The sequence below is a fragment of the Paroedura picta genome, chromosome 2 (genome assembly GCF_049243985.1).
Source record: "Paroedura picta isolate Pp20150507F chromosome 2, Ppicta_v3.0, whole genome shotgun sequence".
Lineage (NCBI taxonomy): Eukaryota > Metazoa > Chordata > Lepidosauria > Squamata > Gekkonidae > Paroedura > Paroedura picta.
The window spans coordinates 149757108-149783738 of NC_135370.1; the positions used below are offsets into that span (position 1 = coordinate 149757108).

Below are 26631 nucleotides of genomic sequence, written 5' to 3' on the forward strand. Positions count from 1 at the left end.
GGGACTCTTCTGCTTGAACATTTGTCCAATTCTTCGATTTTCCTTTGCCTATTTGTCTAGCTGTGATAATGGTTTTATAGACATTATAGTTTTCTGTTTAGATTGCTCAAGACAAAAAATGACAAGTCTGTAAAAATGTAATCACAGCTAGACACATCTTGTGTGTGTTTGTATAAATAAAATAATATTCCAAATATGTGTGTGTGTGTAAATACCTCTCACCGAAGTGAATGTATCTATGTATGTGTTTTATATCAGGGGTGGGCATGAACTTTAAAAATCCAGTTTGGTTCGGAGTTTTGGGCAGCTCCTGAACTGAACTGACTCAAAAGGATCCTACCTGAACTGAGCCGGTTTGATGAGTCCTGTTCCCCCTTTCCCCTGACTGCGGCTAGCCATGGTGAGTTTAATGGCTTGTAGCCATTTCAGCTTGATGGGTGAATCTGCCTCCTGTTAGGTTTACGTTTCTGGCAACTATTTCACCAGTCTGTTTCACTTCTCCCACTTCAAAGCAGGGGGAAATGAAACCGACCATTGAAATGGTTTGCTGCCCTTTAAACCTAGCAGCTAGCTGCAACACTCAGCTGTTAGGTTTAAATGTTTGGGGAAGGCACCATCCCTGAACATTGATTTGGGGTTTTCAAACTGACCCAAGTTCTTGGTGAATTTTGGCTCATGAGCCGGTTTGTGCACATCCCATATGTGTGTGTGTGTATGTTTGTATGTGTATAAGTTAAATTTGGGATATCATTTAATCTGAAGACTATAATTATGTACGTATCTTCTAGGAATTACCTCTGGATGTATATTTTGCAAATGATTTTCCTGTAGAACCAAAGTGACATTTATGTAGGTGATTCTCAAGTGGAGAGCGTTAGGCCAGATCTCTGGAGAAGGTAGATAATGTCTGTGTTAGGCGGCACAATGTGTGTGAGAACAGACTGTCCTTTAAATCTCTAGCGATATTCTTTCTTGAAAAAGAGATTTGTGCCTGTTTACTCGGAATGCATGCACTACTCCTTAGTCCAGTTAGTTGCATCCAAAATCTTCCGATCAGAGATGGGAGCAGAATGTTCTGTTGTTAGATATTGTAGTCTCATGAACTTCAGGATGATGTCTCATCTGGGCATGGAATTAGGGTCACTATGGGTGGGCAGGTAGTTGTGAATTTCCTGCATTCTGCAGGGGTGTTGACTAGATGACCCTGGAGGTCCCTTCCAATTCTATGATTCTATGAATTCTGTTTATTCTGTTTCTTGATTAGCTGTTAACCAGATCCACTTTCTTGCCATTTCAGTTCAATCCACTATCTCCTCTGTACTCTTTGGATGTTCTTTCTGACGCCTCTCACCGACGGTGCTCACCAGCACACTGCACAGCCAGGTAACCATTGTACTCTGCTATTTGTGGGAAGGACATGATGTAATCTGTTTTGTTTGAATGCATGTATGTTGACAAAAAGTTGACACAGCTCTTTAGTGTGAAAAACAGTCACAGGACAGATAACATATATGTTGTGCATTGTATTAGCATCTCCATGTGAACAGAGATAATATTTGGATAATGGAGGCTAGAGCAGCTGGTCTTTGCTTGGTTAGGGTGCATGCCAGTTTGGATGCCTCCTGGGTTGTGCACATCAGCTGCCCAAGATACCAAGAACATTTATTCCTGTTTATTGCTCACAACCAGCAAGTTTTTATAGTGTCCCTATAGATAGAAGCTGGATATGATGAATAGGGATCTGAGGTGACTACATTTAATTGTCAGCAGTAAACTCTCCTGAGTAGATGTCAGCATTTGAGGTGAATGTGGTTGTGCACTCACAGTGCACACTGTGAGTGAATAAGACTGGGCATTGATTTTCATTGTACTGTTTAAGTTAATGGATGTATTCTGAGTTTTACTGCAAGCCTCCTCAGCATTATGCAGTCCCTCAGTACACTACATGGTAAGAGAAATTGTTATGGGGGAAAGTGTGTGTTTCTAAGAACTGTTTAAGCTTGTGGAATTTGGAGGCATGGGGAACTGACTGGAGGAGGAATCCGGGGCTGTGTTGGGCTGGAACGTGTCTCCATTTCTTTCGGCTTTTGTGGCAACAATCTTTTCTTTCTGTACATTGGCATCTGTGCTGTAAACTGCCCTGAGCTGCAAGAGAAGGCAGTAGAAAAATGTAATAATAAATAATATGATATAATAAAAGCAGGGGAAATGTGCACCAAATACATATTAGGTGTATTTTTGAAAGAAAGTTAATTTTTTTGGTTGTGTCAAGGAACATACGTATCCTTTCAGTACATTCTTGAGGCATAAAGGTAAAGGTATCCCCTGTGCAAGCACTGGGTCATGTCTGACCCTTGGGGTGATGCCCTCTAGCGTTTTCATGGCAGACTCAATACGGGGTGGTTTGCCAGTGCCTTCCCCAGTCATTACCGTTTATCCCCCAGCAAGGTGGGTACTCATTTTACCGACCTCAGAAGGATGGAAGGCTGAGTCAACCTTGAGCCGGCTGCTGGGATTGAACTCCCAGCCTCATGGGCAGAGCTTTCAGACAACATTTCTGCTGCCTTACTACTCTGCGCCCCAAGAGGCTCTTTGTTTGAGGCATAGGAAGCCTCATATGAAAATTAAAGATATCAGTTGCAAGCCTAGTGCTGCAGAGGTCTGCGGAACAATGCAACAGATTTCTTATTTACCAGCATGAAAAACATCCTTGTAAGCAAGTGTCTTTGTGTAAAATTGCAACTGCAGTTTAACATACACAGTTTAATATACTATAATTCAACATACTTCCTTGCATACCCAGGGAATTGCTAATTGCTGCTGTGGGGTGGTAGGTAAATTTCTTCCAGGCCAGTCTGGATTCTGGAAATTTTTGTGGGAGGGTTAACTTGGGGATGAAATTGGGGTCACTGTGGGTAGGCAGGTAGTTGTGAGTTCCTACATTGTGCAGGGGGGTGGACTAGATGACCCAGGAAGTCCCTTCCAACTCTATGATTCTGTGATTCTAACATGAGACAAATTTGTATTAATTTTACACTTTTCTCCATTCTCCCAAGTTGCCCCTTAATTTTAATTTCTGTATCTTGAATTCTGATATTTAATGATGGCAGATATACAACCAGATATACAATACACCCTTTAATCCTTTTCTGACATTTCGTGCATTTAGGAACACAGAAGACTGATTTGACTCAATATGACCGCTGTAACTGAAGAGGTTTCTTTGGGATCAATGTGTTTTCCCAAGCTAAGCAAACCTACATTATTAGTAGAACAACCAGATATTTACAACATAAATGGATGAAATAAAAACCATAACCTTTATAATGATGGGTGAAACACAGTTAAATTGTGTAAATTAAATATAAGGTAAAAGAAACTGAATACATTAAAATTTTAACAGGAATATGCTGACAAATATGGAAAACAAATCAATAGTCCACAGAGTGCAAATGCTCAATCTGCATTCCCATTTTGAGAAAAAGATGTCAAAAATAGAATCTGACCATTGCATTAATTGCCCATGCAAGCCATGTGATGCTCAATTTTACAATGAAGACGTCACCTTATATGGCAAGAGAAATGCCAGCTGTTCAAGCGGGATTTGGAGTAGGAAGAAATGCAAGAGATCATGCTGCAAATTTACAATGGTTACTGGAGTATATTAGAGGATTTCAGAAGAGAATCAGCGTTATAGATTACAGCAAAGCTTTTGAGTGTATGGATCATGAAATGCTATGGATGGTTTTAGAAGAAATGGGTGTGCTATAACTTCTGCTTGTTTTGAGGTGCAATCTTCTCTAGACAAGATTCTACAGATTATAGAGAAATAGAATGCTTTCCATTTGACAAAGGTTTCGGAAAGGGATGTATTTTATTTCGCTATCCATTCAGTCTGTGTACAGAACATATCATAAGGAAAGCTGGATTTGATTTCAATGAAGGTGGAGTGAAAACTGATGGAAGGAATATTAATTAGAGATAATTAGAGATATTTATTGACAGAAAATAGAAAAAAAATTCACATGACTGCTGATGAAGTTTAAAGGAGAAAGTATCACAGCAGGATTATAGGTAAGCAACAAGAAGACTAATGAGGAATTACATAATTTTAAGGTTGATCATAAAGACATTGAAATGGTTAAAGATTTTCCATTCCTTGCTTCAGTCATCATCCAAAAAGGAGACTGCAACCTAGAAATCGGAATGAACTTGACATTCAGAAGGGCAGTCATGAAGGAACTAGCAAAGATCCTATAAGGGTATGTCACTTGTGACCAAGAACAAGATAATTGTACAGCATGGGAGGGTGGTGTGTAAATTAAATTTAGAAAAAATTCATAATATAGTATTCCCCACTACTATGTATGGATGTGAAAGTCTGACAGTAAGAAAGCTGTTGGATATCATGGATCGCCAAAAAGACAAATAAGTGGGTTCTAGATCAAATCCAGCCTGAATTCTTCCTAGAAGGTAAAATGATTAATCTGTTATACTTTGGTCATGTTATGAGAAGACAAGACTCAACTGGAAAAGACAGTAATGCTAGGGAAAGTTGAAGGTAGTAGGACAAGACTAAGACCCAACATGAGGTGGATTGACTCAGTAAAGAAAGCCATAACTTTCAGTTTGCTAGAGCTGAGGAAAGCTGTTAATGATAGAATATTTTGGAGGTCATTAATTCATAAGGTCACCATAAGTAGGAAGTGGCTTGATGTAACATAACACAAGCACACAAAAGGTTTTCACTGCATATCTATACATTAGAGCAGGCTTTCTCGACGGGTTTTGTGAAACCCTGGGTTTCCTTGGCAGCCCCACAAGGGTTTTGCTGATTGGGTGGCTGTTAATTTTTTGTATATTAAAAAAAAATCTTTAAAATGTATTGGGTGATATGATAGTTATGTCGACCCACCTACCCCTTCCCAAAATAGCCAATAATGGGCCTGGAGGGGGTGGAAAGAGGAGGGGCCCAGGTCATAAAAATCCTTCCTGGCTAAGGCTGGTTGCATGTGGTAGTGACTGGAGTCCAGAGATAAGTACTGACATTTTAACTTAATTGCCCTGGGGGTGGATGGCAGGGGCAGTAGGGCAGCGGCTGCCTGCCCTAGCCCTCTTCAAAGTCCAGCAGAGTAGAGCGCTGGGCTGTTTCTGGTGTTTGGAGGGTCAGGGGCGATGGACCGTGATGTCACATCCAGTGGGTGTGTCTGGATGATGGCACTTCTGATGACATATGACTCCCGGGGACATGGCAGGTGGTGTGGCCTGCTACCATAACTTCTGGGGTTTCTTGAAGCCTGAAGAATGTTTCAGGAGTTTCTTCTATGGTAAAAGGGTTGAGAGAGGCTGCATTTGAGACAAATATATAAATAATTCACTCTGTTTAGTTTCAAGAATAGAAAAAATTGCACTAATCAAAATGCCAAAATAACTACTTAAAAGGGGAGACCTTTATTTCAAAACATAACGGGTGATCCTTTTATTACTTAAATATGGCATCTTAAACATGGCACCTGGAGAAGAGCCTAATGCTGGGAGCGATTGAGGGCAGAAGAAGAAGGGGATGACAGAGAATGAGGTGGCTGGATGGAGTCACTGAAGCAGTCTGTGCAAACTTAAATGGGAATGGCAGAGGACAGGAAGGCCTGGAGGATCATTGTCCATGGGGTCGCGATGGGTCGGACATGACTGTGCAACTAACAACAACATGGCATCTTAAGGCTGTGTGAGACCAGAAGGGATTCCTTTGAGGCCTTCTGGGTTTGTTCACTCTTCTACAGTTGCCAGAATGGGGATGTTAATTGGGGGAATTTGTGCTTAAGGGTCAAGAAGATTTGCACTTGCATTGAGTAGGAATTGGGTATGCTTTGCTTTTATGATCCAGGTGTAAATGGCATATTTTGACTGTCTGAAGTAAAGGTTGCTGATAATGTCATATACGTGATTAGATGGGGTCCAGATAGGACTTCAAGTAGGCTTGCAGTTAGCCACTTGCCTGCTTGCCTAACTGTGATTAAATTGCTTCCAGGAGATTTAAAGCAGGGCCTTTTATTTGGTTCCTTTATTAAGCCACATATGGTTGACTGACATGTGTGGGTGGTTGAGTTGAGTTAGTAACTCTTTGTCTGCAAGGCTGTCTTGAGATATTAGTCAAGAGCTTTTTGGAATCTCTAGAGTACAGCATGTAAATTATGAACAAGCCTAGGTCTACTGGGTTTTTGTGGGACACAAGGTTTTTGGGACCCAGTAGATAGGAAAGAGCTTCTCTTTATTTCTATACTGCTCAAACTAACAATTTGTATAAGGGCCATATGTCTTTGGAAAGCACTCGTGAATGCATTAAGCAATTGGGAAGACTATTATTAGGCAAATTCTGTTTTTTTCCACCTTTCTGCCTTAACTCATGTTTTCTTTGCCTCCCCAGTGATTTCTGGTGCCATTCACTTGACAGCGTAGTTACTGGCTTGTAAGCCAGTGCTTCATTTAAACAGAGCCGCCAGCCAGATTGCTGAGTTGCAGAGCCGTGGGTGTGCAAGGTGGGCTTTGCGGTGTCAAGGAGAAGGCTCTGTGAGGAGTGTTCCTTGGAAGGCACAGTTGAAAGGCTGCATAAATTGTAATATTCCAAGACTCCCTTTCTAGCAATTCTGTCTGTGAAGTGGGGGGACTTCTCTGAAAGCATTAGGCAGCTCTGGGATTTCCACACCCCATCATTAGAAGTGGTGTGTCTGTGTGGGTGGGTGGTTTGGTGACTCTGTTATCATTAGTAGTATAATTTTATTTTGCAAAGTGAAGAATCCTCTTTTTTTGCTGTCCTCCCCGGGGATGGTTGGTGTATTAATTTGCTGTATTGCCTCCTGGCTGTTCCCAGGCTGTTTTGATTCTTCATCATGGAATTTTAATGGCCTGCTGCCTCTCGGGAGGCATGCAAGGAAGAGCTTCTCAGGGATTGCTTCCCTTCTTTTCACATGCCTGTAATTGCTGCTCTTTAAGAACACAAAGCAGCTAATAATCATGCCTTGTCTGTTATGGCTTCTGTTTGACAATGCAACTTTTTTTTAAAAAAAAGAAGAAAACAAGAAATCAGTTCTGAACTCTTCTGTGTATCGGTTGGTAGTGTGCTGCTTCTTAGAACATAGCCAAGGATTGTTGAGAAGAGATACTTATCACTGGTGCAGACAGTGGTGTAGTTAAGGCTCAGCATTACAGAAATCATAGAATTGGATGGGACCTCCAGGATCATCTAGTCCAACCCCCTGCACAGTTCAGGAAGTCACAATTACCTCCCCACCCACAGTGACCCCAACTCCTTGCCCATGCGATCCTTCCACCAAAAATCTCCAGAATCCAGCCTGGCCTGGAGGAAATTCACCCATCCCACAGTGGTGTCTGGCAATTCCCTGGATATGCAAGGAAGGTCCACAAGAGACAAACACTGGCACATCCTTTCCTGCCCCCCCCCTCACAATCTGCCTAAGTTCATAAAATCAGCATTTTCGATGTCTGTCTAGCCTTTGCTTAAAAACTGTCAGATGACTGTCTAACCTTTGCTTTGAAACTTTCAAAGAAGGAGACCTCACCATCTCCCAAGGAAGCCTGTTTCACTGAGGAACCTGTCTGTTAGGAACTTCTTCCAGCTGTTTGGCTGAAAATTCTTTTGAATTAATTTCAACCCACTGGTTCTGGTCCAAACCAATGGGGCAACAGAAAACAACTCTGCTCCCTCTTCTATATGACAGCCCTTCAAGTATTTGAAGATGGTTATTATATCCCCTCTTAGTCTTCTCCTCTCCAGGTTAAACATACCACGTTCCTTCAACCATCTTGGTAGCCCTTCTCTGGACACGCTTCAGTTTCTCTACATCTTTCTTCAGTTGTGGTGCCCAAAACTGAAAACAGTACTCCAAGTGAGGTCTTACCACAGCAGAGTAAAGTGGTAACACCTCAAGTGATCGGGATACTATACTTCTTTTAATACAGCCCCAATTCCCATTTGCCTGTTTAGCCACTGAGTCATACTACTGACTCATGTTCAGTGTATGGTCTACTAAGACCCCCAGATCCTTTTCACACATACTGCTGCCTAGACAAGTCTCACCCATCCTATAGTGATGTATTTGATTTTTCCTACCTAAATGAAGAACTTTATAATTATCACTATTGAAATTCATTTTATTCATTTTAACCCAGTTCTCTAGCCTGTCAAAGATAATCTTGTATTCTGATTCTGTCTTTTGGTGTGTTTGCCACTCCTCCCAGTTTAGTGTCATTTGCAAATTTAATAAGCACCCCTTCTATTTCTCCATCCAAATAATTTATAAATATGTTGAACAACACAGGGCCCAGAACAGATCCCTGAGGCCGTCCACTTGTCACTCCTCTCCAAGAAGATGACAAACCATTTACAAGTACCCTTTGGGTGTCATTAAGGTCTGCAGAACTGTCAACCAGTTCTCGATCTATCTAACAGTAATAAGATCCATACCACATCTTACCAACTTGTCAATAAGAGTTTCATGTGGAACCTTATCAAAAGCCTTACTGAAATCAAGGTAAACTATGCCTGTAGAATTCCCCTGATCTAGCAAGGTAGTAACTTTCTCAAAAAAAGAGATAAAATTAGTCTGACATGACTTGTTCTTGAGAAAGTCATGCTGACTCTTAGTAATAACAGTCAGGCACTCTAGCTGCTCAAAGATTGCTCTAAAATGATGCCAGCTGTAGGTGCCAAGCTGATGGGTTAGTGGTTACCCAGAACCTCCTTTTTCCCCTTGAAGATGGGAACAATATTTGCCCACATCCAGTCTTCTGGCACCTCACCTGTTCTCCAAGAATTGTCAAAAATAATGGCAGAGGCTGAGAAATTACATCTGCAAGTTCTTTTAGTACCATTGGATGCAGTTCATCTGGCCCATCTGTATAGTTGCCTATACAGATGTGCATGGCAGTGGTTCTGTGTGCTATTGGATTATAAGAAACATGTCACTGATTGTGGTAAATTCATGAGAACTGTCACTCTCAGGCTAAGCTCTGGATAGGTCAATCCAACTGCTAGTCTGTTATAAAATGAGGCAGGATTTTAAGAAGAAGAGTGGGTTCTTATATGCCACTTTTCTGTACCCGAAGGAGTCTCAAAGCTCCTTACAGTCGCCTTCCCTTTCCTTTCCCCACAACAGACACCCTGTGAGGTTGGTGAGGCTGAGAGAGCCCTGATATTACTGCTTGGTCAGAATAGCTTTATCAGTGCTGTGGCCAGCCCAAGGTCACCCAGCTGGTTGTGTGTGTGTATGTGGGGGGGGGGGGGTGCAGAATCAAACCTGGCTTGCCAGATTAGACGTCCGCACTCCTAATCGCTACACCAAGCTGGTGTAATTTAAAAATTGAAAAAAAATTACTTGTTTGTATTTTAGTACTTAGGCAGTTTTAGCCATTCATTACACCATGAGTTAATTCTTGCATGCACAGACACTGTGTTCAATTAGGCGATTGTATGTACACCTTGCAGAGATTTCTACTTGTGATGTGTAGATCAGATTTGGGTGCCCAGCTGGCTGGGGTTGTTTCAAAGGGGAGGAGGATCTCTATTCTTGGTATTAATTTTGACCTTTGAAGCCATCAGAAATAACGTCAAGGCTTAGAAAAAGTACCTTTTATGTAGTCTGTATTTGCTGTTGCTGTTATACTTAACAACAGCAGCAGCTAACTTGAGAACTACATAACTACATGAGGCAAAATTCTGTATTTGGTAGGAAGTAGAGTAAGAAACACTTGTAGTAACTTATATTAGCATAGTCCACATACTTCACTTTGAAAACCTGGGTGGAGAGGTATTCTAAGATAAATTGTCCTGCTTTGGTAGAATATGGGCTTGCTGCAGGGGGCTAATATTCAAGTACTAGCAATCAAGCCCGCTGCAGCTAAATGCAGCGGGCGCTAGACCACGGAGCCCCCGGCGTTCGCGCGGAGTGCGGCTGCCGGGACTCCGTTTGTCAGTGGGCTGATGCTGCGAGAGGCGCTTCGCGCCTCTCGCAGCATCAGGCCGTTGGGCAGGGAGCTCCCGGCAGCCGCGCTCCGCGCGGCTGCCAGGGGTTCCCTTTGCGGGCGGGCTGAAGCGGCGAGAGGCACGCGGCTGCCAGGGGCTCCCTTGCCGGCGGCCTGACGCGTCAGAGGCGCTTTGCGCCTCCCGACGCATCAGGCCGCCCTCAAGGAAGCAACTGCAGTTGCTTCCTTCAGCAGGTTAGGAATTGGCCCAGCCGATGGTCTGTCAGGAGGAAGGGGCCAATCCGGCCCCTTCCTCATCACGGACAAAGCCCTCCGCCTGAGGGCTTAGCGAATTATTTAGTCCGCGGCGCCCGTGGCGCCGCGGGCGTGTTAAGGATGTAGAAAATGTTGCTCATGATATTTCTAAGTTTGATACTCCAGTGTCTTTCTCAGCTGCGTCCCCTTTTGGTCCTGAAATTAAAGCTTCATATGACACTCATTCATTGCTAGCTTTTTTAGAACACTTGTTTGACTGTACTGTCTAATTCCAATTTTTCATTGTATGCATTTGGGGAAGTAATCTTTTACAACCGGCTAACTGTTCTGCAGACCTAAATGGGATGAAGCTGGAAGTTCATAAGCAGAACAATTTTGCTCTTTCCTAGAACATAGAAAGAAATTTTTATAGACTGAAAAAATTCTCTACCCTTGAGGTAGGGTTAATAGAGCATGGGAGTTGGTTTTGCGTATTCCTCAAAACCCTGGCTTGAGTAGCTGGTTCACAATATGGGAGCAGGGCACACATCTTGCGAGCATGCCCAGACACCTTTGAGATATTCCTAGTATTTTGAGCAATGATGGGGAAAGGATATCATTCAGGTTGGGGGCATTGCGTAAGTCTTTTTCATATTCTGTTAATGAAAGCAAAATCACTGCTTTCAAGGAAGTCACTTGGAGAGTGGTCCTGCAACTAGCCATTGAAGAGCATCTGCTAGGTGAGAAGCATGCTAGTTTTTCTTCAGCAAGGTGTGCAGAAGGATGTGAGCCTCCCAAAATGGTGATGATAGCTCAGGCTTTCTTTAAAAACCCTTTTGATTCTAGACAGCCCTGGAGGGGTTTCCAGATTGAGTGGGAGTTAATTGATATTTAATATATTTTTTAAAACTTCTTATCAGGTGATATGACCATATATGGTGATGTCAACCCACCCACTCCTCCCCAAATGACCAGTGATGGGCCTGAGGGGGTGGGAAGTGGAGGGGCCCTGGGTTGGTGTGTACACAGCTATGCTTCCCAACCATTGTGCCACTTCTGAGGTTTCTCAAAGTCTGAAAAATGTTTCAGGGGTTTCTTGGCACTGGCTTGCAGAAACTGTATCTTGTTGTACAGTTCTGGCATTTTGTGCTGGTAAAAACTCTTACAGGATTCTGTTGTAACTTGGTAGAGAGTAAGTAGAGACAGAGACACTTTAGCATTATTACCTTTTTACACATTCTTAGAAGAACTTTAAAAGACCTGGGCAACTGGAGCTGAAGTTCTTTGGAGTCGGATGGTTACTATGGTTACTGGTGGTAGAACACTCTTTCGAATGAGATCAGAGCCCTGTGGGACCTTAATCTTTTCCACAGGACTGGCAAGATTGGGCTCTTCCGCCAGGCCTATGGCCGAGGCCTGAAATAACATCTGAAATTGCTGACCTCTCTGCTGGAAATCCACCAAAACACTACTCTAACTAAAGGGCTTTATATGACCCTCCTCTACCTTTTCCCATGAAAGAGAAAATGGGCATGCTGAGGATTTAATCTTTTTAAATGTTTTAATAATTGATTTTATACTGAAAGATGTCCCTGTGATTTTGGCTGTGTTGAAACCATATTACAATGTTGTTTTCTATTGCCCAACTTTACACCGTTATTCGTGGGCAGCTGATCAACTCACTCCTTGCTAAGCAACATGGATCTGATGAGGAGGCTGAGATCATTTTCTTACTAGGAAACAAAAACTCTCTAGTAATTGAATTGGTTGCCAAATTTTCTGCAGCTGGCTATGAGGTCTCATAATTGTACAGTCAACGCTTTGTGATGCCCTTTCTCTGTTTTCTTTTTGTATGCAAATAAAGGTCTTCTGAATCTGAATTTGTCAAGAACTTAAACTTTTATTGATGGAATTTTATCTTGATGTAATCTGCCCTGAGTCCACAGAGAGAAGGCAGACAACAGATCCAAATATAAACAAACAAACGAATAATTGTGGAAGCTGGAGTCCCATTTCAAAAACTCTGCTCTGTATTTACCCACTTCGTAGGGGAGAGGCTCATCTAGAGCCGTTACATAAGGACTAAAGCACATGTTTTGATGGCTCTATAGGTAGGCTTCCTCGCTGCATCGCTTTCTCAGGATGAGAGGTAGAGGAGCAGTTAGGCAAGCGTCACAGGCTGAGCATGAAATGGACACTTTTACCACCAGGCTGGACAAAACCAATGAGAGATCAATTAGCTCCTGATTTATTAACAAGAGGGAAGATAATCAATAAAAGATAAACTTGAATGAAAGGTATGTTATAGGGATTAATGACCCACTGTGCCTGTATTAGCATCAGCTGATGCCTTACTAGATCTTACTTCTGGAAAAAACATTCTGGCACTTATTTCTTTAGCTCAGATATCCTTTATCTTGTTGAGAATGGTATGGGGCTCTCCCAGGTTCTCCTGCATTTTGTTGTAAAACAGTATTGTTTGTTAAGTGTGGGAGCCAGATGTTTATATTTTACAGAAGTATTGTGGGCAGGATAATGCCCCATCCTTGCCACCAGTAAACCATATTTACAGTAGGAATTTGGAAAATAGGTGTCTGGCACAACAACTCTGGTTTCATTGCCTTTGCTTTATGTGGGATTTTAACAGTATTGGATTTGGGGATGAGGAGGATAGTTCACAGTTCAGTCCATTCAGGTTATGTTAATGGTTGCTAAAATTTTGTATACATAGCAACAATTTGTTTGTGTTTGTGTGTACTTTGACCTCGTCACTTTCCACCTTTCCCCCCAGAAATGCTAGGTGTGAGATGGGTCGGTAGTTGATGGGTTTTCACAGATCCAGAGATGGTTTTTTCAGCAATGGGCGCACCACTGCCTCTTTCAGCCTCTTCAGGCCAGTCAACACTCTTTCAGCTTAACCCACTTCTCAGGGTTGTTTCAAAGAATAAATCAGAGGAGTGAAGAAAGATGTGAACCCCATACAAATGAAGTAAATGAAATAAGCATTTCAGACTGAATGTGATGCCATCAGGACCAAAAAGGACCAAGAATATGTAGATTGACTAATAGTAACTTCTCTGAATGCATGTTAATTAGTTGCTATAACAGTTAAAATGTTGTCTCGGGACTAAATTGCACCTTGATGCTCTAATCCAAAACCTTTAGTCATAGAGCCCCTATGTATTTGCACTATGGAATTTAAATCTGCATAGAGTAGAAGGAGGCAGTTGTGAAACCAATTGACTACTGTTTGGCTGTGTTTGTGCACTTGCAAGGACATTTAGCTCAATATTTGAAGACAAGGGCATCATCCAGCACAGGGTTAAAGGAACTGAAATTGATGGACTTAAATATTCTTCGCTTGGTACCAGCCTCTGTTTTCTTTTGGTGATGGCACACGATTTTTCTGTTTCTTCACAGTTGTCTGAACATTAAAAAATGTTCCATAAGCTATTTCCAGCTGATTCTTAATATTGTTTTGTTTTCAGATAAGTTGGGTGGGTGACTGCTGAGTAATATTTGAACTGCTAAGTGTTGATCCTCTCTTGTGGCCTTTTCATTAGAGAAATTAGTGCGTTAAATGAATTTGGTAAAAGATCATTAAAGGCTGCTCGTTTTCTTTGTAAAGGGACCATCAGCCTGGTGTTTATTGCCTTAATATTTTAATCAATAAGGTTTATTTCCTCCTTTTCAGGCAGACTAATATCCATCTGGGACCTCCATGCTCAAGGGATATCAAGAGGAAGCGAAAACCAGTAATGGCCACGCCCTCCCTTTCCAGCCCAGCCCCAGGTGAGGGAGTGGGGGTTAGCCTTAGAAGACAATGAGAGGAACTAGAAGAATATCGGGATATGTTTGTCTAAATTAACATAAGAATTATCATAGGGAGATTTCTTTTGTGCTAAGAAACCTGGAAATAAAATGCTTTGAGAAATGACATGGGGTTACATGTGGCTTGCCCAATGTCTTGCAGTGTTTTCTATCAGCGCTCCCAGTAAATTTCAGCTGATGCAGATAAATCACCCCATATTCTTCCAAATTCGTAACTGGCTTAAGATGCAGTCTTAATATCTGATAGCTGCTGGCCCTTCCCTTCCCCAGGAAGGGAGCTGGTAGTCCGTGATATCTTACATTGGGCTTAGCAGAAGCACCACAAACTGCTTTTGACTGGTCCAAATATTTGCATGCTGTTGAGTTCTTCTGCGGGACTTTGCAGCTAGCATCCTGCTGCAAGTCCCCATGGGGAGATCGCACGGTAGATGTAATAAGTCTGATTTTTTTGTGATGAATGGGACACTCACAGCCCTTGTCACTGGATTCTCCCCCCCACACACACACACACACATACACACTTTTCCATCCTTACAAACTTGGATGTTTCCTATCTTGGGATAGCTTGTGGGCCTCTGTTTTCCTTCCCTGTGGGCACAGCTCCCTCTGGGGGATTTAATGAAAGAGAGGAGCAAATCGTCACTCAGGCCCAGGCTGGAGATTAGGGAGTCTGTGGCCTCAAGCCCTATCCCTTTCAGGCAAGACTTTTCTTCCCAAATACATCCGTGGCTGAGCCCAACGGCTTGCCTCTTGCGAGTTGACCAAGGTCCTGCTTCAGTGAACTCTTTTTATGCAACCCGGGTGCCCCACGGAGGTGAAGGACACAGCCTGAGCTGGCTCCATCAGTCAGCAGAACAAATGGGCTTGCTCTGCCTAACATCGGGCCGTCTCGGATTCCACCTCTTTTATAGAGATGAGTGATGAAGAGAGGCTCGTTCCGCTTTGCCGCTGTATTAATACACATCAGGGGCCAGCTCCCAGCACTAAATCACGCTACTGCATACATCTGTTATCGGACTCCTCACCAACGTGATGAACAAGACTGCAGATAGAGGCTTCCTCGTGTCATTCTTTATAGGATTCTCCTAAAAGAATAAATAGCTCAAATCTCTGCCAACACTCTCCCCTGTCATTGTGATGAATTTAGCTTCTTCCTTAAACATGCAGCCACAAATCTTCCTCTGTCATAGGCCCCTCCCCCTTCCCACCTGCAGAAAGTTTTGTTGAATTTGACTGAATTCAGATGGTGGTGGTCAGGCTCCTGAAGAGGCAGGCTTGCATTTAATGCCGGAAGCGAAGGAGCGACCCTGCGGCCCTTTTGGTTGCTTGAGAACTCACTTCCAAATCGTGTCTTCTGCCTTTCCTCCTTGGGGCTACTGCCTTTCCTCCTTGGTTTTTTTTTTACTTGCATTTTCTCTGGGGCAGATTCCCATGTGGTGGTGCTGAGTTATGGCTTGCATGAAAGTGTTTTGTGAGACCTGAAATCCTTTTGCAACTCAGAGACCAACAAAAAAATTTTTGGCAGTGGGGGGAGATATAAGCATTAGTCAGTGAAAGGAGCACTGACTCAAAAGCTTATACACTGAAAATCTGGTTGGTCTGTAAGGGGCTACTGGACTTGAATCTAGCTGTTTTACTGAGAATTCAGTTTCATATTGTCACCTCTCATCTTTTATGAAGCTGGGTGGCATTCAGACCCTATTGGCATGGCGTTCATATTGGCCCATGCTGTGTGTGAGAGAGATTTGGGGGCCTCACAGCTGGACTGCTAGGCAGCATGTTCTGGCCTGGTCTTTTTGCCTGGTTCTTTCTGACACTGTCTCAGTGACTCAAGGAAAATGTGTTACTAATTCTCCTCTCATCCTTTTCCTATGCCGTAGGCAGGTGCAAAAGGTATATGTGTGTTTAGTGGGCTGCTTGCAGCTCCCTTTGCCCAGTGCTTGCTGCATTCCTCTATTTTTGCACAGGATAGTCTGTTGCTGAGATTGGACACCACCTTTCTGCTATAGTCACTTCACTTTTTGACAAGAAACAGGAGCTATTTCTTCTTACTTCCTGTGCAAACTGTAGATGGGAGTTGAAATGTGGGTGCTCTACTTCGCACCTTGCTCCTCCTCCATGCTTGCATCTCATGTCTTCCCCCAGACTTCATTGTCTTCTCTACTTCTCTTTCATTATTTGCCGGTGGAGGTGGGAATTGCATCCTCTTCACAATCTTTGGAGCAGAATGAAGTGAATCAGAGAAGCAAATAGATGCTGATTTTGACATGCCTAGTCAGAATTTTGGTTCCTTTGGCTCAGAATTTTGATTTTTCATTGAGGGTTGTATAAGCACAACCCTGGATATGTTGACAAGGGACCAGGAATCTTTCTAAATCTGGCTTTTGGTGTTCCACTTATATCCTGCAATAATCTGGCATTGTATGTGTGCATATGTTTTCCCTCTGCATCCCGTGGTCTGAAGAAAAAAGACAGTGCATTCAGCATGCTTGTAAGATACTGAGCAGAGCCCTTTCACTCATGTTATTCCTCCCACCAAAAACACAGGCTAGGAAGCAGATCATCTGTCAGCAGAGACCAGCTTTCAGGATGGCCCTTTAAAAATAAAAATAAAACAAGTTCTGCTCTGTTCAATTATTGTTGCTATTCTAGCTGTCTGGAAGACAGTAACCCTGACTGCATGTAAATAAATGGGATAAGCAAAAATGGCAGGGACGGGCTTGGGAAATGAAATCCAAGCATGCAGAATTTTAGTTATTTTTTCCCCCTGTGATATTGCTGTTCATGATACTTCTGTCTTCTCTCCTTGTTGTGATGTTCCAGCAGCATTATCCATCCACATAGACACATCGGACCCTGGTCCACCAGTGACACACTTCCAGAGACACCAGAACTGACTGGACAGACCAGAGTCCTTTCATTGGAGGAAAGTACCATGACTACCGCAGACAGCTGTTTTGTAATGCCATAGGAGAAAGGTCTTGATTGCAGCGAGATGAAGGCAGCTCTTCCTTTGAAGAACCAGCTGGGTCTCTGCTTGTTGGACTTCAGAGTATGTCAGTATCTTTGTCAGCTGCCTTGATTGGCAGTAGCCATCTCTTTGATGCTAGAATGTAATGTTCCCCCCTGTGAAAATGATTTGTTTGCCCTCACATGTTGTTCAAATCATGTTTTAAAAACGTCTAAGACTCTTAAGTGATGACTGGGGTTTCCCCATTTTCAGTGTTCCTCCTGTTTCTGAGTCAGCATTTATCGTAACGCCTCCTTTAACACTATGATTATTTGCCTACATGACAGTGTGAAGTGACAGAGCTCTGTAAGAAGTATTGGTAACACCGGATCTGATGTGTTCACAGTATCATCATTTCTTATGAATGGATGGCATGAGATCACAATTGGAGGAAGTGGCAAATGCCAGCTGATTGCCTCTGTTAGCCACATGCACTAGAACTTCCCCAGGTTGCCTCCCAAGTTCCTCCAGGAGTACTGCATCCACTTTCTCTGTCAGCCCTGCAGCTCCTACTGAGGCATGGATCTTCAAGCTGTGCATTGGGAGTGCAGTTGGGAGATGGTTGACCTGTCCGTGGCAGTGCCACATCACCCCCAGCGGGACCAACCGTGCTACAGAGCCACCACCCAGCCCCCATTATGCCCGTGACAGTTTGTGCTAGACTACTACAGTTTCAATTGACTTCTAACTGTAGTGCACACTAATCTCCAACCCCAACACCTGTCAGCAGCAGCTGGAGGTGTGCATAAAATATTACTGGATATTTCAGATGTTTGCTGCAAAATTCTTAATCTCTTGAATTATCTGTTCTAGAGAGTTCTGTGTTCTGCTGGGGAGATTCTAATTGTGGTGCTTTGTGGGGGTGGGTGGGGTGGGGTAGAGCCTGTGTCATTGACAAGCATAAGAGCTGAAAATAGGCCAGCAGAGACCTTTGATTAGAACAGAGGTTCGGAGAGGAGAAAGCACGTTATCTGAACAAGGTGGCTCAAAATCTTGCATTGGGAACATTCTCAAAGGCTACTTGTTGGTCCACATTTCAAGGCTTTGCCCCCCCCCCGCCCCCACCACCGGAGTGACTGTTGGCTTTCTGTATATACAATTACCTGTCTAGATTTTTCCTCTGGTGTGACTGGACCATCCTAATCATGGATTTTAACTAGGATTCCTTTCCCGTTGGCCTTGTTTTCCCGTGTTTCATGATGCACAAGTCAGAGGAACCATAAATGCACAAACGGGGTCGTCGCGTGATGTGGGAAGCTCTGCAATATATACTCCTTAAAGCGAATGACAATGAGATGAACTGCAAAGGCTCTGCTGAGGTATTAATCTGAAGTCCACATGTTGTAGTTCTAATAAATAGCCTTTTAAATATCTTGCTTCAAAGCAGCGTTTGTACAGGCAGGATCACTTAATTGATCCTCTTCAAACTAAGATGTTTCCTGCAGTATAATGTCTTCCCTGGACAGTACTACGTGGGGAAGGATCTGCTGTGTTTTCTTCTGCATTTCTAGTAGCATTGCATCGACAGGTTTAGGAAGTGGTGCCTATTCTGTTTCATGAGCAGCCTTCCTTTTTATTGCTACCCATTCTTCAGTACATGTGGACAAAGTTTCAAAAGAGTTTTAGGAACCTTGACAGCTACATACCCAGAACCTCCCCCCCCCCCAATCTTGTTGCAATGTGCTATCTTTGTATCTTAGTAATGACAGAGTGCTCTTCCTTCTCGAATGGCCTGTTTGAACCCTCCCTCGGGTTTTCGTTCCATAAAATGTGCCTGGATGAATGGTAGGCCGTTAACCATTAGATCTTTGATTGGATCCCATTAGCTGTATGCAGCTGAGAAGGGAAGAAGAGAGCCCTGCTGATCAGACCAAAGGTCCATCTATTCCCGCATCCAGTTAGCCGCTGTGGCCGGCCTTTGTACCTTAAGGGCGTAAAGCTGGAGCAAATGGAACCACAGACCTGAACTGCTCCTTGTATGAAGCCCCCATTATGGGAAACGAATTGAAGCCGCTTAGATGTGGATGACAGCTTAATGTGTTTGAGTTGCTTCAAAGCTGTTTTGATTTCTTTGGCCCGTAACACGACACCCACAAATAGACAACATGATACGGGCATAAGAAAATGTATTGACTGTAAAAAAAATGTCACAGTGGCAACCTATAAGCCACAATCAATTATAATGATGGATTTTATCACATGTGATATACTCATGTTATCAAATATTGTAGCTCACTTATGCCTTAATAGTATTGTTACATTAGTGATGCCTTGCCTGTGCCTGAGCCATTAACACCAGTCTTCTATCCTGACATAAATTCTTTATTATGTAAACATTTTCCGTGCTTTCAATGGCTTTAAAATTGATGTGGAAAGTCCCTTAAATCTCTGCTGGGGGTGCATGTCCAGGACTTATTTAGGTTCTGTGTGAAGATTTATAAGGGAACTTGAAGAGCTACCCTTGGGTTGCTCCCAGGTTAGTCACTTTGGTTACAGTCCCCTCTTTCCTGCCTGGACAACCTCCTGTGCAAGGCCTCATGGAATGAACGAGAGCAACCTTTCCTGTGCTGTGGATGGCACTGAGCACTCCTGTGCCGCATAATGGGTAGTAACCAGAGACGTGTTCATTATTCTTCCTTTAATTTACTTTGTAGGTACGAAATCCGCTGTAGGCACAAAGGGATGCATATGACAAACTCCCCGTCAATCAGCTTAATAAGTGGTACTGAGTTGCAGCTTTGCTAGTTGTTTATTTTGATGAACAGTCGCATTTCTCTTTATGGTGTCTATAAAATACGAAACAAACCTTTTCACATTGCTTTAAGGAATCTGGGAAAAGGCACAAATGTATAACTCTACAGCTTCTCTTTGAAAGTTTCCCTTCCTTTTCAAAGATTTGTTCATAAGCATGTCCAATATTTCTGTTGATATCACTAGGCCTACAGCAAGTCCAGTTTTCAAATCGAATGAAGGTTTGTTTGGCGTCTGAATCTTCTTAGCAAGATCCTGTGAACTTTGCGCACATTAAAATTCAGATTCTGCCACAAAAGAACATGTCTTTAACAGAAGACCACAGTTTTGTGACTGGGATATAAGTAACACAGGTTGTCCAGACTTATTTTGTTTTGACTGAAGTTTTGAAAGCAATTTCTTTAAAACTCCTTTTTATTTTCCAAGACAGCAGTAGGGTAGGGATAATGTGGTTGAGTCAGGAAAGTCATTAAGAGGACGCGGATGGCAATAGCCAGTTTTGTAAAACCGTGTCTGTATTGGCAGAAATGTGGAGATCCTGGGACCCTGTATATAGCGGCTGAGAAATGGTGCCCTTGTGAGTAGTATAGATTTTTCTCAGCTACATTATATGCACTTCAATATTCCTTTTGCTTATTACTTTTATACCATGTGTTTTGACTGGAAGAAATCCTGTAATTACCTGAACGTAATCACATATATTGCTAAAAGTATTTTCAAAGGCATCATTTCAGACTGAGAATGTAAACTGGCTTTAACTCCTATTCCCGGGCTGAAATCCCACACCAGTCACTAGCAACGAGTAGCCTGAAATGCAGGTGCAGATCTTTGTCAACATCAAAGCAAAATGCACAGCCATTTCAGTGGATCCTGGATAAATACTGAGAAGCGCATGAAAGTGCACATACAGTTATGTATCTGCATTGATCATTGATGTAGAAGGTTGCTATATGTGCAGAGCTTCCTGGAGCAGAGTGAAAAATTTCTGCACAAATGTGGAGGGTTTTTTTTTTTTGCCTTGATTTAAATGCCATGTTGGCGGGATGGAGGATTTTCAGATGCCCAATAGCTTGTGTACCAAAATACTGCCCGTCTTGTCTACTTATCTGGCATGGTAACATCTGCATACAGTCAATATGAGCCCAGTTGAATGAATTTTGGGGGCATGTGCTGACATCCAGATTTGTGGTGGCTCATTTGTGGCAGTTTTGTGACATCTCTTCTATGCCCACAGTTTGTTGCTGTGACCTTCTCTTTATCCTCCCACCTGATCAACAAGTTGAAATAGAAATCTGAGGAAATCATCAAGACAATACTATTCCTCTCATAATCTGGTTATTTGAATCTGTCTGCATGTGGTGGCTGCTCCCATGTGGTGCTCAGTTCTTGTTGTTCTGGTCTGGGGGCTGGTGTCCATGGCATACATTTTTCAGTTGTTGCATACAGTGTTTTCCAGTAACATAGACAACCCTTCATGTGAGAGCTATCCACTTGGTGAACTACTACCTGTGAAACAGTTTGCCAAAGGCAGTGCACTACTATGTGGATTGCACACATGTGGGGTACCTGAAACCCATTACACGTAGAGCCATGAGGATTGTGTAATGTGAATACAGTGCTTGGCGCCCTTCAAACCTCCTACAGATGACCTTAGCTGTGGGCCCCCCCCCCCCCGGCCCTTTCTATGTGTACTGCTGCCAAACATTTATTTTATAAACCGTAGCATGCTACCTGGGGGACAAACCCAGTTAGCAGTGTTTGAGTATATATTTTTCTCCAAAGATTCATTGACGTTCATCCTTTCAAGTAGAAAAATCAAGAAAATACTACAAGTGTTTTTTTACGCAGAAATCAAGCATTTCCACATAGATGAAGGGTCAAGGTGCCAAGGTGCTCTTGCTCAGTAATCTCAAAGGATTTTGTTTTTTGCAGGTATCAATGTGGGGTTTTGCATTTGCAATCTTTTCCTCACTGTGTTTATTTCAATATGTATGTAATATTGCAATAGTCATATCATGATTGCAGATGGCTGGGCTATGTCTTAGATTTAGGCAGCAGCTTGTGTTAAGATCTCAGTCTGGAACTATGTCTAATGTGTCGTTTTTTCCTTTTATAAAACCACGTAGTTGCAGTGGTTGACATTTAGTATCGAGACTGGTGCAGGTTGGCGAGGGGCTATTTAATGTTTCCTCCTTGCACTCTTTTCTGCCAAAAATCTCCCCCCCCCCCCCGCTGCTCTTCCTTATGCTGGGGAAGGGGGCGGATTCAGGTGCCCAAATATTTTCCCCAGCAGGTATAAAATCATCATTCAGGGTGTTGGGGTTTGAAAGAAGAATGGTGCAGGGAGAAAATGAAATAGCCCCTTTACCTCCCCTGGTGTTTTAAGTGCAGCCCCTGCTGCTTCTTGCTAAAGCTACATTGTCTGGGGAAATACGCCCAGAATGACATCATAAGGCATGTAGTTCTGCCTTCACTGAGGGGGCATTCCTGAGTCTGGATTGAGCTGCTTCAAGGGGGGAGGAGGAGGAATGTAGCTCTAATGACTGAATGCTCTTCCATACAAAGAATTCTTTTAGCATCAAAAACTAGCATGTCAGGAAGAAAGAGACTAGGCTGGTGTTCTTCCTGAACAAGAAACAAAAGCCACGCTAATACCTTTCATTAGGGCCAACCCAAATGACACAAAACATTGTTCAAGCTTTTGAACTCATTGGACCTCTTCTTCAGACTAGATGTTACAAACAATTTTTTTTTTAATGAAGGCATGGAGAAAAGCAGATTTTCTAATTCACAGTGTTAAAGATCTGTCTTGTCAGCATTTTTTGTGATAGTCCCTGACAGGCTCCCAGGCTCTTGTTTAATTACTGTGTTAGACTGCTACACTTGCCTTGCAGATAGAAGCTGCACAATTGTTCTTCTGGACATGCTAATATTATGTGATGCAGGAGCTTTCTGTATGGAAGGATGCTTGTTATGTGAGGTACTGCTTACAGTCTGAAGTAGTATGGTACAAGTCGGCCACTCCTGCGGATCTTAGGCCTGTTTGTGAACTATTTCTAAGCTCATCTTCTCTGAAATCCATACAGCTGATCCTATCTGTAAATGTTGTGGAACTTTACTCAAAAGTGGCAGCTATTCTGCGCATGGGCAACTCTGATGTTTGAGGAACCCTGTGCCACACCAGTAATTGTAACGAACACTTCCACAAGAGTTTAACTCCTCATAATCTTTGCAAGGCTTTTCCTGTCTCCACATGCAAGCCTCTTGCAAGTCAGTCAAGTGTTGACCGTGGACTCTTGAGAGCATTGCAGTCTCCTTCTGAGGCAAGTGTTATATGCTGTGTTGTGACTCTGGAATTTTATTTTTTAAATATTGTTTAGAAAGCAGCGTGCTTCATATGTTAAATAAAAGTTTTCTGCTAACTGTGGAGTGGATTTGTTTTATTTATTTCTGTGCTCACATGCTATCTTCTGGAAGGAGTTGTACTGTGACATCAATGTATGGGAAAATATACCTTTGGGGCTTAAGAAGTATGCAGAACATGGACTGGCATAGCCTCTGTTGACTGGGGAAGAAGACATTCAACTTCTTGTAAGGGTTACCAACCTCAAGGTGGAGCCTGACACTTTCCTAGAACTTTGACAACTACAATTCAGGTTACAGAAATCAATCTCACTGGAGGAAGTATCAGCTTTGAACTCTATGGCATCACAGTCCCTCTGACCTCCCTCTCCAAATTCTTTTCTGCCCAAGCACCACCTCTGGGTCTGGAGGAATGTGCTTGTAAGTTGCTTTGAGATTTCTTAGGGTAGAGAAAAGTAAGGTATAAAAACCTACTCCTCTTCATCTTGTAGAATTTCCCTAGAACTTCTCAGCTCTACCTAGCTCTCCTCACACCATGCCTAACACACCTTCATCTGCCTATGAAATAGTAATCTATGCCATGGCTGTAAACTCAGGTGTGTTTTCAAGTTACACACAGGGACTAGACTAGAGTATTCTTAGTATATGTTCCAGCTTCCAAGTATATATTTGCAAGTCCATTTGCAAAATAGCCAGTTGTTATCACCATATTTGAGGAGTTGGGGTGGAGATTAAGCAAATAAAGATTTATCTAAATCCCAAATATCATGGAATTGAAAAAAGAGCTTCCTAGTTATAAATCTTGAAGATACAAGAAAAGATTGGAAAAGTTTTGGGAAAAGGTTTTTTTTCCTGAGGATTTTTTTCCATTTTCTTTCCCAACAGAATAATTGGAAGTTTTGGGGAGCACTGGGGGAAAAAACAACAGCTTACCTTTGCTATATTTTCACTTTTGGAATGAGCAAAATAGTTTGTAAGACTAAGGCTCTCTTCACTCAAAATGTAAGATTTTTATGTAAGAAAAATCTTATGGAATTACATAATTTCTGTTTATGCTGCGAAATAGCCAACGCATTTCCAGAGATATATTCAGTGTTTAAATGTAACACATTTTGTTCACAATTAGTACACTATAATTTTCATTATAATGCACTGTTGCGAGTGTTAAATGTAGGTACTATGATATATGTAGGTACTATGGACTTTAGGAGACTGCTTCTGTCCAATGAAGGGCCAGCACATTGCAATTGATTTATTTCCCCTCAAGATTTATGGTGACCCCATGAAGCTTCCCCATGGGGTGTTCAAGGCAAGAGATGAGCAGAGGTAGTTTGCCATTGCCTTCCTGTGCTGCTTACTGTTTCTCAGTGGTCTCTCATGCAGATACTTATCATGGCTGACTCTGTTAGGTTCTAAACTCTGATAAACTTGGGCTAATCTGGGTTTCCCCCTTCAAGGATCGCTGCCTTGTTGTGGCAAGGGGGCTTGCGTAGTTCAGTGAAGCTATGAGCTATGCCGTGCAGGGCCACCCAAGACGGACAGGTCATAGCTGAGAGCTCTGACAAAAGGTGATCCACTGGAGAAGGAAATGGCAAACCACTCCAGTATCTTTGCCATGAAAACTCTATGGACAGTTCCAATAGGCATAACGATATGACGCTGGAAGATGAGCCCCTCAGGTCGGAAGGTGTCCAATATGCTACTGGGGATGAGCAGACGGCTAGTACGAGTAGTGCCAGAATGAATGAAGCGGCTGGGCCAAAGCCGAAAGGACGCTCAGTTGTGGAAGTAACTGGTGGCGAAAAGACAGTCCGATGCTGTAAAGATTTTTATTCCATAGGAACCTGGAACGTCAGATCCATGAATCAAGGCAAGCTGAACGTGGTTAAACAAGAAATGACAAGACTGAACATCGACATTTTAGGAATCAGTGAACTAAAATGGACAGGAATGGGTGAATTTAATTCAGATAACCATCAGGTATACTACTGTGGACAAGAATCTCGCAGAAGAAATGGAGTAGCCTTCATAATCAATAAGAGAGTAAGAAAAGCAGTCTTGGGATACAATCTCCAAAATGACAGAATGATCTCAGTTCGAATCCAAGGCAAACCATTCAACATCACAGTGATCCAGGTCTATGCCCCAACCACTGCTGCTGAAGAGGATGAAGTTGATCAGTTCTATGAAGCCCTACAACACCTTCTAGAAGCAACGCCCAAAAACGATGTGCTTATCATCATGGGGGATTGGAATGCTAAAGTAGGAAGCCAAAAGATAACTGGGATAACAGGCAAGTTTGGCCTTGGAGTACAAAATGAAGCAGGGCACAGGCTGGTAGAATTTTGTCAAGAGAATACAATGGTCATAGCAAACACTCTTTTCCAGCAACCCAAGAGACGACTCTATACATGGACATCACCAGACGGTCAACACAGAAATCAGATTGACTATGTGCTCTGCAGCCAAAGATGGAAAAGTTCTATCCAGTCAATAAAAACAAGACCAGGAGCTGATTGTGGTTCAGATCATGAGCTTCTTGTTGCAAAATTTAGGCTTAAATTGAAGAAAGTAGGGAAAAGCACTAGGCCACTCAGGTATGAACTAAATCATATCCCCGACGAATACACAGTGGAGGTGACAAATAGATTTAAGGAATTAGATCTGATAGACAGAGTGCCTGAAGAACTATGGACGGAGGTTCGCAACATTGTACAAGAGGTAGCAACTAAAACCATCCCAAAGAAAAAGAAATGCAAGAAATCAAAATGGCTGTCTGAGGAAGCTTTACAAATAGCTAAGGAGAGAAGGGAAGTGAAAGGCAAGGGAGAAAGAGAAAGATACACCAAATTGAATGCAGAATTCCAGAGAAAAGCTAGAAGAGATAAGAATGCCTTCTTAAATGAACAGTGCAAACAAATAGAAGAAAACAATAGAATGGGGAGGACCAGAGATCTTTTCAAGAAAATTGGAGATATGAAGAGAACGTTTCATGCAAAGGTAGGTATGATAAGGGACCAAAATGGTAGGGACCTCACAGAAGCAGAAGAGATTAAACAAAGGTGGCAAAATTATACAGAAGAACTATACAAGAGCGAGCTTAACATCCCTGATGACCACAATGGGGTAGTTACTGACCTGGAGCCAGACATCCTGGAATGTGAAGTCAAATGGGCCTTAGGAAGTCTGAGCAACAATAAAGCTAGTGGTGGTGACAGCATTCCAGTTGAACTATTCAAAATCTTAAAGGACGATGCAGTAAAAGTGCTACACTCAATATGCCAGCAAATTTGGAAAACTCAACAATGGCCACAGGATTGGAAAAGGTCAGTTTACATTCCAATCCCAAAGAAGGGCAATGCCAAAGAATGTTCAAACTACCGCACCATTGCACTAATTTCTCATGCTAGCAAAGTTATGCTCAAAATCCTACAAGCTAGGCT

At 42.6% G+C, this 26631-nt stretch overlaps 1 protein-coding gene across 5 annotated transcripts in view; it reads left to right on the forward strand.

The window, feature by feature from the left end:
* The window catches only part of GPATCH2L (G-patch domain containing 2 like), a 43175-nt gene extending 19928 nt beyond the window's left edge, over positions 1-23247 (forward strand). For 4 of the 5 annotated variants that reach the window (XM_077323298.1, XM_077323295.1, XM_077323296.1 and 1 more), the window contains 3 exons: positions 1298-1383; positions 13928-14025; positions 16888-23247. In XM_077323298.1, the coding sequence (XP_077179413.1) occupies positions 1298-1383; positions 13928-14025; positions 16888-16961 (258 nt within the window). In that variant the 3' untranslated portion in view covers positions 16962-23247. The remainder of the gene's footprint in view (positions 1-1297; positions 1384-13927; positions 14026-16887) is intronic. The other variant, XM_077323297.1, reaches the window with a different exon arrangement.
* The last annotated feature ends 3384 nt before the right edge of the window (positions 23248-26631 follow it).